The sequence below is a fragment of the Marmota monax genome, unplaced genomic scaffold (assembly GCF_021218885.2).
Source record: "Marmota monax isolate L192 unplaced genomic scaffold, Marmota_monax_Labrador192_F-V1.1 WCK01_AAM20220418_F8-fsc00050, whole genome shotgun sequence".
Classification (NCBI taxonomy): domain Eukaryota; kingdom Metazoa; phylum Chordata; class Mammalia; order Rodentia; family Sciuridae; genus Marmota; species Marmota monax.
In genome coordinates this window covers 7196950-7211064 of record NW_026694552.1, presented here as the reverse complement: position 1 = coordinate 7211064, position 14115 = coordinate 7196950, and the positions used below count along the sequence as shown (strand labels likewise).

At 35.8% G+C, this 14115-nt stretch overlaps 1 protein-coding gene across 1 annotated transcript in view; it reads right to left on the bottom strand.

Annotated features, from left to right (window-relative positions):
- The window catches only part of Col4a5 (collagen type IV alpha 5 chain), a 225974-nt gene that overhangs the window by 20254 nt on the left and 191605 nt on the right, over positions 1–14115 (bottom strand). Inside the window, exons 38-41 of the mRNA XM_046420818.2 lie at positions 11860–11940; positions 11124–11222; positions 10436–10486; positions 9075–9260 (exon numbers count right to left, since the gene is read on the bottom strand). Of these exons, the coding sequence (XP_046276774.1) occupies positions 9075–9260; positions 10436–10486; positions 11124–11222; positions 11860–11940 (417 nt within the window). The remainder of the gene's footprint in view (positions 1–9074; positions 9261–10435; positions 10487–11123; positions 11223–11859; positions 11941–14115) is intronic.

The following is a 14115-nucleotide window of genomic DNA, read 5'->3' as shown; positions in this document are numbered from 1 at the left end:
GGAGGTAACAATAAAATCTGTAAGAATGTATGATTAAGAATCCAATTAGGACCAATCAGCAGGAGCCAAGGTGACATACAGTTGTCATGGCAACAGGGACATGAAAGCCTGTTGTCACCCGGCTATCAGTCAAAAGTCAAAAAGTGTACCTAGGCGGGAGTCTCTGGAAATTTCCCTAGGATCCCTAACAAAACTGAAATGCAGGAGAGGCCTCAAAGAGCAGATGACTGTTCCCTTTCCCTTTTCCTATCCCTTTAATGAACTCATTCCTGTTACACTGAGTGAAATGTCTAAAATCTTTCTGACTTGATCACAAGAATAGGGGTTTGAAGTGTAGTGCTATCTCATTTTCCCAGAAGGCCCCATCCCTGTAACAATACCAGGTCCATTAAGCACCAGGGAGAACTTAACATTGGCTAAGTCTTTTGTCAGCAGATGGGAAATAGATGCTACATATTTACAGAGTGATTGGTGGTTAAGGCTGAGACTAAATATTCTGGACTTAATGATTACAAAGTCCGAAGTAATCAACAGTACATAGCTTACACTTATACATTTTCTCCTCTGGTAGTCTTAGTTCTTTATTGATTTCAACAATAAAATTAAAAATATGCAGGTACTATTATTATTTTTGTGGTGTTGTGGATCAAACTAAGGATCTTTTGCATGCTAGAGAAGCATTCTACCACTGAACTACAAGCCCAACCCCTATAGATATTACTTCTATGGAATCATAACAGTCATATGAATTTAGAATACTTAGTTTACATAAAGACAAAGGGTCATCTTTTTGATCTGAGATTAATTTTAAACTTTAGTTTCCTTCACTCTTATGACTCAGAATGAAGAGCTCCATATTAACAAGACAGAATGGAATAGTGATTATGAAGCTGGACCCTGGAGTAGAATGCTGGTTAAACTCCAGCAGTATTTCTCATTAGCTGTTTGAACTTAAGCATGATTATTAATCTTTTTGCTTTCAATTTCTTCTATACAATGAAAGCAAGATCACAGTGGCTTGGGAGGCTGAGACAAGAGGATCACAAGTTCAAAGCCAGCCTCAGCAAAAGTGAGGCACTAAGCAACTCATTCAGACCCTGTCTTTAAATAAAATACAAAATAGGGCTCAGTGGTTGAGTGCCCCTGAGTTCAATCCCTGGTACCCCACCCCCCCAAAAAAAAGAAAGCAAGAATACCATCTACTTTACTATGTTGTTGCAAGGATTAAATGAAATAACATGTATGAATTACTTAGCACAGTGTCTGGCACACAGTAAGATAAAAGTGTTGTTTTTATAGTTATTGTTACTATTATTAATTTTTTTGGTACTGGTGATTGAACTCAGAGGCCCTTTACCACTTATTTACATTCCCAGCCCTTTTAATTCTTTTTTTATATAATTTTGAGATAGGGTCTTGCTAAATTGCTCAGGACTCTGTTAATTTGCTAAGCTGGCCTCAAACTTGCAATCCTCCTGTTTCAGCCTCTCAAGTTGCTGGAACTACAGGTGTGCACCACTGTGCTCGGCTACTGTTATATTTATTACTACTAAAACAGGAAGAATGAACATATTTAAAAATATGAGCCTGTTTTTAATCTTTCAGTTTTCTATGTAATTTCATTATGTAACACTACTCCATCTTGCACATGAGAAAGATAAAGCAGGTTCACAACAGTGTAATAACTGTCTTTATCATAAACAATTGAATTCAAGTAATCATCTTAGCCTGGCAACCAGACAACACAAAAGTCGTAAGAAAAAATTCCCAATCGTAAGGAAAAGTTGGGGTACTTTATACTTTTAAAAAAATGCCCAAAGACGTAGTTGCTTAGCTGAAATATAGTATATAGGGTTTTACTAGCAAATTTTCAGTTTTATGATTTAGACTAGATGTCAGGTAGCAAATCAGCTTATTAAGAGAAAAATAAACTATCTGTAAATGATCCTGATGACAACTACAAGGTAAGATTTAAGAGGGGGAAAAGATTCTTTGACAACTGACCATCTTTCCCAGTTAAGTTACCAGAACTGTATCATTTGAAAAACTAAACAGAAAGGGGGGGTGTTGTTCTGTTTGCAATTAAAGGGAAATATTGGGAGTTTTAAGTTAATTCAGACCTGCTGCTTAGAGTTCCTTAAATTTATATTAATGAGTTACTAATGACATAAGGGACATATAGATTTTATTTTTAACAATATTCAATAGTTTCCCTCTTCCCTTACTGAAAAGAAACAGGAACACATAGATCAGGTCAATGTGAGCCCCCCCTGCTGAAAAAAAAAATCAAGGAACTGAAATCAATATGTAGAGATTATAAATGGGCCAGATGCCTGCCTAAATAATTGTCTTAGTGAAATATATAATGTAAAAATTGTTTTCATTTAAAATTCAACATATCTCTAAATAGGATTATGTATTATAAACAATCAAAACCACGAAGACCTGATATAATTTCAAACACAATTCTACATAACTCATATTACCTTTACTAGAATGTTAAAACTCAAGCAGATATTGTTTGAGGATGACTACACTGTTCAATAACTTCTGAATTATAGAAAAATAAAGTACATTTCTCTTATCACATATATAAAGCTTAAAAACAATAAACAACAACAACAACAAAAAAGAATTGACCAGTGAAGAGTCTAACCTTGAAAACCTGGGAAGATCAGAGTTCACCAAAGCCCAAAGATCGATGTTAGCAGTATCAGACATGACACAGTACAAAATAAGATTATGAGTTAGAAGTGGTTCACATTATAGCACAAGTTAAACAATAATCCTCTTTGCCAGCATTTCTAAACCTTCAGCATAATGAGTATGCAAACAGAACCATACAGGAGAGTAGAGAGCCAAACCTTTTTAAATTGAGCTTAGTATAGAGAATAAGCTCCCTGTATTCATTAATTAAAAAGAAAAATGGAAAACTCTACTGAAGACTTGTTAACATTTCTATTGTGGTTTTCCAAAAGTTAGATTCTCAAAACATTAAAATTGGCAAAATAGTACCATTTCACTGACAGCCTTCAGTTTTTTTAACAAAGTGGTAATTTTGGATGAATTTATATTAATCTTGGCTTCTGCAATTCTTTCATATAAACAACCTGGTGAAATTTTTTTAATATGTTCAGAGTGAGATAAAAATTAACTTTAAAGGTCTCGATGACAAAAAAATACATAGATTATTTGTGACAAAATAGAAAAATCAAAATACAAGTATGCCATTACCAATATATCATGTACTTTTGTTCATCTTATTTGAAAATTATTCTATGAAGCCACATTCTGATTTCTTCCCATAATTTATCAAGAGACTTTCTTCTGTGAATTACTAGTTGCCATAAGTTAAAGACAAAAAGCCAATATATACATGTATACCACTGAACTTCAAAATAAAAGATTCCAATTTTCCAAAGATGTAAAGATTATCAATGAAGGGGTACTATAAGAAATTCTACATGCAAATCCCTCCACAAACCACAGAAAATATCACAATTACTTAATTATTATTCAATGCACATATTAAGACAGGCTATTCACTATTAAAACAAGGATCATTAAATAAAAAGATAAAAGCCTACAAATAGAATGTCTCTTGGTTAGTGTTAATTGACTATAAACACAATTTCCTTTTCTTACAAGTCTTGCTATGATTTATAAACACTTAATTTTAGCAGAGAGAATAAATTTTGCTAAAGTACTGAGTCCCAGGAGTTAGAAGACCTAGGATTTTATTCTTGACTCTGCTACTTTATATATATATATATATATATATATATATATATATATATATATATATATAATATATATAATCCTCCAGCCTCATCCTCTCAATTAAATCTCTGAGGACAATGGGAATAGTGTTATCTACTGTAGCCTACCTCACAGGATTGTTTTAATGATCAAAGCCAAATTTTAAAAGACAAGTTCCGCCAGTTGCAAGGTGTTACAGAGAATACAGAGATGAGTAAGACACAAACTTTGTCCCCAAGGAGCTTACATTATATGATATTATATGATTATACATTATATGATGTAAGTGCCACATAAACAGGAAACACTATCATCACTGCCCAATAATAAAGCTTTTAACACATTTGATCATTTGAAATTTAGAAAGCTAAAACTGGCTTTTTTTTTTTTTGCTTAAATTGTTTCTAAACCATGAACAGCAAACTAACTTTTAAGTCAGCACTCAGACCAGAGCACAGTCTTGACATGCAATTAGTTCAATAAATTATAATTTCTACTCAATATAGTTCAGAGTTCAAGTATAGACCCATGTATATGTGACATAGAAAGGCTCAAAACAAGAACTCTTAGAAAAAATCTCATTGAAATATGACATTTTGGTTTAAGTTAGTAGCAAGAGAAATTTTGTATAATTTCATAGCAAAACTTCTAAGACGTCAATTTCTAAAAGGTTACATTTTAATGAGTTATATGCCAAACCAATTTTGTATATGGGGCTCTCACTTCACTGTTTTTCAAGCAACCTAACAAAGTTTAAGTAGAAAACAAAACAAAAACCTAAAGTCTTGTATGTAAGTGGTAATTGCTATAGATAAGCTGATGAGTTGACAGGTATTATTTTAAATCTAAATTTTTTTAGATTTCTTTTGAAAAAAAATTAAAATTATTTTGTTCCACATTTTTTGTTGATAGATTATAGTTGAACATAATGGTGGGACTTGTTGTTACATATTTATACATTCACACAATATTAAATCTAGTTTTCACTTAAGTTTGCAGTCTTCAACTATTACAAAGAAGACAACCACAGAGACCAGGTTCCCATAACTATAATTTAGAGCACATTTGGTAAATGGGAAGTTGTTAAATCTGTTTTAAAGTAAATGAGGCTACTTTTCTTTTTTTTCCCTTCAAATATATTCTAGTGCCTTAGTAAAAAGAAAACTCGTAGCTGACAGTCTAGTCTAGCAGTCATCAGGGCAGCAGAATTCTATGCAAGATAGGCAGATCAGGACTTAAAATTACTTCAAAGTACCTTGTGGTCTTCTCTTTATTTGGATGATAGTTAAATCACAAGTACTATCTTAATCTTCTTGACACCCATTTAGAAAGACCAAGAAAAGCAATTATTAGGGGTGGATGGAAATTTTGAGGTAACAGGAAACAAGAATGTGGATTGAAGGCCCAGTCTGCTATGGCCGAGTGTTTCCTGAAATGGTATAAATAGTTTTGTTCCATTAACTTATATTTATAACTAGAACAAGAGACCAGATCTAAAGCATCAAGTCATAGGATATGTGGAAGTATGATATGGTACCACTAGAGTTATAGACATTTAACTAAATGTTGGGGAGCCCTAAGTTCCAACTATGCCAACAACCAACAATATTACTTTGAGCAAGTTTTTAAACTCTTTGGCCCTCTGTTTTTTTCACATGCAACAAAGACTCCCTCCTTGACCAAATTTGGACAGGTGCATCCAAGAGTTCTCTTCTCAGCTAGGTTTCATCCTTGGGCCTGCAAGCCCACTTACAGCAAGTATCCTGCTAAATCAGTATAGGGAGAGTCCTCCAACTCTCAATATCTGACCAAGTGCCTCATCCTTCACCCTTCACCTAAGCCCTTGGTCCACCTTTAGCAAGAATTCCATTAAATCCAGTTTAGCAAGAATATCTCCCCCCCCCAACTTTGATTTTAATATTTTTTTCCATCACTGATATCCTTGTTCTGTTCCTTGGTAATAAATCTCTACTTGTCTTTATTGCATCTGGAGTTGAGCTCAGTTATACTCTTCTATTGCAGGAATCCCTTCGCTACTGTAGTAGTCTTCAATAAAATCTGTCCTGCCATCTTTAATATGTAATATGAGTAATTTCTTTTTGATATGTATAAAGATTAGAATTCTTCTAGATCTGGGATTCTGTGGTTCAATGAAATGAGACTTTGGGGGAGTAAGAAACTAGGGAATCAATTTGGATAGAGAGAGATGGCTTAAGGTTCTTAATTGTTCATTTTGAAAATTATGAATTTTAATTTGTAAGAAGATAAAATGTCCTTCCAGGTTTCAGGTATATACTTTTTCTCTCTTTTAATCCTTTCTAGAAATTTGAAAAGGTCTATTTATTTTAAATAATAAACAATACATTCAAATACTGTGACTTTTTTCACTTCTGATTAGGTGAAAATTAATTCTTACTAAGAATTAGCATTTTCCTTTGGATAGCTATTGGTAATTGTTCTTTGTTGTGTACTGTTTACATGTGTGTGATTAAGATAAGTTTAAGAGCCTCTAATTTGTGATTGCATTGATTTTTTCTACTCTAAGTCTATTAGTTCTTTTTCATAGCAGTAGAATTTAGAATAATGTGATAAGCCAAAATGGGAAGAAGTTTATGCCAAGTCAAAGATTATATATCTGCAGGATCTAATAATACACATTATTGTTAAAAAGTTCCTTTTTGATGGATAATTCAGTTTCTTTTTTGTTTGTTTGTTTTTTAGATAACAGTCTCACTATGTGATCAGGCTGGCCTCAAACTCCTGGGATCCAGTAATCCTCCAGCCTCATCCTTTCAAGTAGCTGTGATTATAGGTGTGTACCATTATGCCTAGTTGATAGTTCAATTTCATTTGCATTAACCAATATATGGCAAAGATAAGAAATACACTCTACTACAAAAGTAAGGTAAAATATCATAATATCATACAAAGCAGTTTGTCATAGATTTTCAACTAAAAGGGACACAAATTTGTGCATTTTGAAGTGGTAAGTAAGTTTCCCTAATTATTTAATGTGGAGTCATTACAATAGAAATACTGGGTTCTAAGGGCTGGGGTTGCAGCTCAATGGAAGAGCACTTGCCTAGCATGTATGAGGCACTGGGTTCAATTCTCAGCACCACATACAAACAAATAAAATAAAGGTCCATCAACAACTAAAAAAATTTAAAAAAAGATTAAAAAAAGGAAATACTGGGTTCTAAAAGTTCTTGACAACTTGTAGAGATAGGCCACCATGTAAGAATTGAATTGGCATATATGCTCTTAAATATATTCAAACATATGAAATATTAGATACAAGAAAAGTGTGTGTATGTATATAAATATATATACTCACACACATTATGTATATATACACACATACATAAATATAGGTATATAAATATATAAGAACAGTTTCAAACTTCATGCAGGTATTACTTTGGAGTTAAGGATCTAACCTGGAGGACCTGGATAGGGGTCAAAGTTCACCAAGGCCCAATGTCATCATTAACAAAAAGGAAAAAATATCAAAACTGTTAGAAATATCAAGAAACTAAAGCATTACACTAAATACTTTCAAGTTAAAAATCTTATTCAATAGCAGAATATTCTGAAAGTTTACATTCATGCATTTGTATATAAACCAAATTATTTCCATTTAGCATTAATACTTAGCATTAATGAAAATAGCACATGTGCCATTTTGTGAAGGCAAAAGTATCATTTTAAAAATAATCACTGCTATGAGCTCAGATGAAGAATAATTTATTCTAAGAGCAACAGGGTTCAAAACTCTATTTAAATTTATAGCTTATAAACAAATCAAGAAGTCAAATACTCATCAGATGTGTTCTTCTGAGCGCTTTTATTATTACTTCTTTAAAAATGGTAATTTTTAAAGCATCTTTGTGACTAATGTTTTTATGTTGACATATTTTAAAGTATTGTTCAACAGTGAGTTCCATTATGAGTAAAACTGAATAACCATAATGCTAATTAGAATATACAAAGGATAATAGTTTGGTTTATTTGAATTATCACATGCAAAACAAGATACTTGCTTCATTTATTTATATTACATGCAAGAGAGTTAACATGGCTGAGAAGATTTTCACTGGTTTTCTGTAATAGTAAAGAAAGGTAAAACCTTAAATAATACCCTCCAAGGACAGTCAAGTAAGATCAGATAAAAATATGATTTTGAAAATGATGCCTCTGAACATAGTATGTGATCTCATTTAATTCATATTTTAGAGCATGTTATTAAATTAATTCTAATCACAAGACTTTACTGAAATTTAATGAAAAATTTCACTTTAAATGTACTTTAATAGTCAGGGATTGTCAAAGGATAAAAGGACAGTTGCTTTGCAACTTTAAACTTAGATTTTTATTCTTCTTTACATCAATGAAGGTCAAATTTTTCATTACTAGAAATAGAAAAAATGAATACCAAGTCCCCAAAATTTGTTAATAACCTATCACCAGTGACTGGGCTCAGCAACATTAATCGAGGCTGAAAATGAGCATTTCCAAATTAGTAAAATGAAATGACATAGCACAAACACAAAATGAAAAGATGAAAATTGGATACAAAATTTATAAACTAGAGAAGTGAATGGTGTTCACAAGACAAATGAGGTATAGACATGAGGTTGGTATTAAGAGATAGCTAGTCAATTTTATCATGCTGTGATGCCAAAGACAAATTTGATTGCCTAGTTCCTAGAAAAGATAAATTTTGTTTATTGTGCTTTGTGACGTTTGCTGCTCATGTGACAGAACCATAGCAACACTTCTGGTATAGACCACAAGCATCTATTGGGTGATCACTAAAATGATTTCTGTGATGACATGCTGAGAAGTTCATATAATGCAGGTGGCATTTTGCTGTCAGGTTATCAATATATATAGCTTTATCTTTAATAGCAAGACTAATAGACCACTTTTTCCTTTTTTCCCATCCAAGTTGTTTTAGTTTATTTCAACTTTAAATAAATGATAAAGGTAATTACTGAAAAGAATAATTAGATGGCATGGAAATAGATGGAGCTAAGTATAAATCAAACTATGTGCTTATAATAAGTTCTTTTTTTAATATTTATTTTTCAGTTCTCGGCAGACACAACATCTTTTGTTTGTATGTGGTGCTGAGGATGGAACCTGGGCCGCACGCATGCCAGGCTAGTGTGTTACCGCTTGAGCCACATCCCCAGATCTATAATAAGTTCTTACATTATAAATTCCAAAATCTTAAAGACTGAATAACCTGCCAGCAAAATTAAATAAGGTGACTAATAAACAGAGCAATCCCCTACCACTCATGAACATACCTGGTCTCCCAGGAGGACCTTGGGGCCCAGGGTTGCCTTTAGGGCCTTCCATAGCTGGACCCGGAGAACCAGGAGGGCCTGGGGGACCCTGCACACCAGGGAAGCCCTGAAAGCCTGGTTCACCCTTTGGACCTGGAAGGCCAGGGTTTCCTGGAATGCCAGGTAATCCTCCATCACCCTTTTGGCCTATGAAAGTAAAATGACATTAGAGAACACATTAAATGGTACCGAATTATAGGGTTGCCTATAAGGCTAAAGCTATTAGAGCAACTAATGAATTCACTAGGGTAATTGCTATCCCACAGTCAATCCCAAACCTACACAAAAAAAATCATTCTTCTTATTAAATATATGTATCTGCTATTAAACATATTTATCAGAGTATGTATAGAAATGCTGAAATAATAACAGATTGCATCCTGAAAGGTACCCTTTTATTAGAACAGAGAGCAATGGTCACATGACCAGTGAGAAAAAAGGAGAGAAAAATTAAAAAAGTATAAAATATCTGTAAGAATAAGTTAAAGATGGCTGGAAATGATGCCTAGAATAAATGTTCTAATTTTAAGACTAATGGAAGATAAGGATCATCAATGGTTGCTGTGTGTCCCTACAGACCCCTGTAACAAAGATTTACAATCCAGACAAAATGTTCTTAACATTTCTTTCTACACCACTAATACTCTTAAGAGCCATAACAGTTGCACATTAAAGCAATAATTTTCATGTTGGGATCATGAGAAGGATATCAGAATTTCTACGAGATATATTTGTGGTTTGAGAAAAGCCTCCACAGAATAGCCAATGGTTATTTCAGTACAAAAGCATATATATCCATATGTCTGCTCAATCTTCCTATTCACTATTTAGTGCTTACAATGATAATAAGCACTAGAGAGGAAAGGCAGAGCAAAGGTAGATATGTGTGCACATATATCCGTTCAAATATACAAAACATGTTAACAAGGAGTTTAAGAAACATTTTAATTACTGGTGCATATTTCTACAGGATTTCCTTCTGTTATCTTGAAATTTTTTTTCCATGGGGAGAAAAGAGTGTTTTTTTTTTTTTCCCTCATAGCTAAATGAGTTTCCAAAAGTCTCTCTCATCCCACAATTTTGTCTTCTTTCTGTGTCATTACCTCAGCATTTATCGATGAAGTCAATGAAGAGATATCTACATATAAATTACTTTTATATTAAGTTGCTAAATAAGAAATACTCTAAGGTATACCTCTAGCTTTCGGTTTTGGGGGTTTGTATAGGCATTTTACAACTTCAATGGTAGAGATGGAAAAATAATTGTACTGGAGAACATTTTCATTTTATGGGTTGATTTAGCATATTTTAGTAAGGTTTACCCGAAAGTCCTGGGAGTCCTGGGGGTCCTGGGATTCCAAAACCTGGTTGACCTATCAGAGACAAAACAAAACAAAAATATCAAATGGATAATATAACTAAAATAAGGACAAATTATTTTCAGACATTAAAGTTTTTATTAAGTGTTACAGCGTATATCACTGTATATCAGGTAAAACATGCAGAAGATTTCTTTTCTTTCTTTCTTTTTTTTTTTTTTGGTGCTGGGGCTCAAACACAGAGCCTTGCACATGCTAGGGCAAGCATTCTACCACTGAGCTACATTCCCCGTCCCAGAAGACTTACTTCTAACACAGAACAATTCTAACATGAGAAAACTTCTATTTGTGGTGTCAAATATGCTTTTATACAATTCTCTTATAAAATATATAAATGGAATATAGATTGCATAGTAAAACAAATAAATTTGAAATAGCTGAGTAACTTCTTATTGTGAAAAACTAGTCAAGACAGGATTTGGATTTTTTAGTAAGAAGGAAGCAGCTTAACCAACAAATATCAGCTGATATTCTCAGGGTGAAGAGGAAGAAAATATTTATGGAGGGAAAAGTATGTGCTTTTCTTAGAAGGTAAGAAAGATGATGTAATTTTTTCATGGATAAAAAGGGTGAATGAGAATAAACAAAGAGGAAATCAGAGCATTAGGAAAACCTAAAATAAATATAGCACCTGGTTCACCCTTCTGTCCAGCTGGTCCAGGAATACCATCTTGACCTGGTTTGCCCTTTTCACCTGGAGGTCCTGGTGGGCCTGGAAGACCTCCACCGCCTAAAGAACAGAGTACAGCAGGTTATATCCATCTTTTTAATTCCTTTTCCTTCTATCCACCCCATTTTCCCATACTAGTTTCAAATAGTTGTATCCAAAAGATATAAAGTGCTTTATTTTACTCCTTTAATTCATGAAATCTTATGAAAATGAAGGATGAAAAAAGAAGAGGGGATAATGTCATAAAGGAATAATTTAATCACTCCGTATTCAAAGCTTTTGAGTTTATCATTTTAAAATTACTATAGAATATACAAGAGTATGATGTTAGGTGTAACAGGGTATATTATAGGGCTTACATGGGCCAAGATATGTGATTTACTTTAGGAGTCAATAAAAAAAAATCTGCTTCACCCCCTCTAAAAAATACATCAGAGCTTCCATCTTCTATTATAGCGTACTCAAATCTACTCTTCCAGGAAAAGGTGAGCCAAGAAAAAGAAGGTTCCATAAAGATAATTTTAGGTAAATTTATTAAAAGTCATTCATTTTGTTCTTAATATTCAGCACTAAGTGAATGATCAAAACATTTCCATGCTTTGAAAATGTTCACAGTTAACCATGATTTGATTTTCCAAAATTGAATATGATAAGCATTAGTTTTATAGAACAGCAAAGTCTTATTTTTTATGCTCACCTACAGGACCAGGTTCTCCTGGAAGGCCAGGATTTCCAGGAGGACCATTAATACCTTTTGGTCCAGGAAGGCCTGGGGTTCCTAGAATGAGATGGACATCATTACCCTAGGTACATGTATGACTGCACATATGGTATGACACTATATCATGTATAACCAGACAAATGAAAAGTTGTTCTGCAATTGTGTACAATGAATCAAAATGCATTCTGTTATATATACCTAATTAAAACAAATTAATTAATTTTTAAAAAGAACATATTGTTGATTCAGCCATAGAACAGGTAATTTCAGGCTCCCATTCGCCTGCAGCTCGCAGACAAATTACTCAGGCTCAGTGCTAAATAACCCGCGGAAACTTCTTCTTGGAGCCTGCTCCTATCAGAACATACACCGAGCACGGAGCGGCCGAATTCTGGCTCCCGGAACGGCTCTGGCCCAGGGATAAAGAACGCGCGGAAACTGCTTCTCGGTCCGGGTCCTGCTGAATACTGTGGAGGGAACGAAATGCTGCCATTCGCATGGGATACTAACATGGCAGAGATCTGATGTCATCAGAAAGCGGCGGAGGAGAGAACTTCATCGATACCAGCGGCGACAGAAACAGTTGGTCTCCTGGTAAAGAAAGTGAGTCACAAACACCCGAATCTCTCTCACTTTGTCATTCAAGCCAGAGGGGCAGAGCAGAGCCGCTGCCCGTGCCCGAAACAGGCCCAGCGGCCCGCCGGCGTGGTAGTCACGTAACCCCAATTGGAGTAGGGGCAGAGCAGAGCCGCCACCCACACCCGCAAGGTAGGCAGACCTGCGACCGACCGGCAGAACAGGCACAGCGGTCTGCGGGCGTGGTAGGAGGGGCAGGGCAGAGCTGCCGCCGGCGCCTGCAAGGTAGGCAGACCTGCGACAGACCGGCGGATCAGGCCCAGCGGCCTGTCGGTGTGGTACACACGTCACCCCAATTGGAGTAGGGGCAGAGCAGAGCCTTCGCCCACGCCCGAATCAGGCCCCGCCGGTGTGGTGGTCACGTGACCCCAATTGGAGTGGGGGCGGAGCAGAGCCGCCGCCCGCGCCAGGAACAGGCCCAGCAAACTGCCGGTGTGGTAGTCACGACACCCCAATTGGAGTAGGAGCAAAGCAGAGCCGCCACCCGTGCCTGAAAGGTGGGCAGACCTGCGACCGACCAGCGGATCAGGCCCAGCAACCTGCCGGCGTGGTACACACGTCACCCCAATTGGAGTAGGGGCAGAGCAGAGCCGCCTCCCACGCCCGGAATAAGCCCAGCGACCCGCCGGCATGGTAGACACGTCACCCCAATTGGAGTAAGGGCAGAGCAGAGCCGCCGCCCGCGCCTGCAAGGTAGGCAGACCTGCGACCGACCGGCAGAACAGGCCCAGGGGTCCGCGGGCGTGGTAGACACCTCACAACAATTGGAGGAGGGGCAGAGCAGAGCCGCCGCCCGCGCCTGCAGGAGAGACTTTTCAACTATACAAGAGCAATATAAATATATAGGGGGAAAAATTTTTCAAAAACACAACAGTTTCACCAAGCAGAAAGAAACGCAAGCAGTATGAAAAGACAAGGAAAGAAAGGACCACAAGCAATGCAGGTCAACTCAACTTTAGAAGAGGTAACAGCTGCAGCAGATGGAATGTCAGATAAAGAATTCAGGATATACATGCTTCAGATGATCTGGAGTCTCAAGGAAGACATTAAACAGCAAAATCAGACAATGAAAGATCACTTCAACAACGAATTACACATACAAATCCAGGAAGCAAAAGATCAACTATACAGGGAGATAGAGGTTATAAAAAACAAACAAACAGAAATCCTAGAAATGCAGGAAGCAATAAACCAACTTAAAAACTCAATTGAGAATACTACCAGCAGAGTAGAACACTTAGAAGATAGAACATCAGACAATGAAGACAAAGTATTTCAACTGGAAAAGAACATAGACAGCTCAGCAAGACTGTTAAGAAACCATGAGCAGAACATCCAAGAAATATGGGATAACATAAAGAGACCAAACTTAAGAGTCATTGGGATACAGGAAGGTATAGAGATCCAAACCAAAGGAATGAGCAGTCTATTCAATGAAATAATACGAGAAAACTTCCCAGACTTGAAGACTGAGACAGAATCCCAAATCCTAGAAGCCTACAGGACGCCGAATGTGCAAAATCATAAGAGATCCACACCTAGACACATTATAATGAAGATGCCCAACATACAGAATAAGGAGAGAATTTTAAAAGC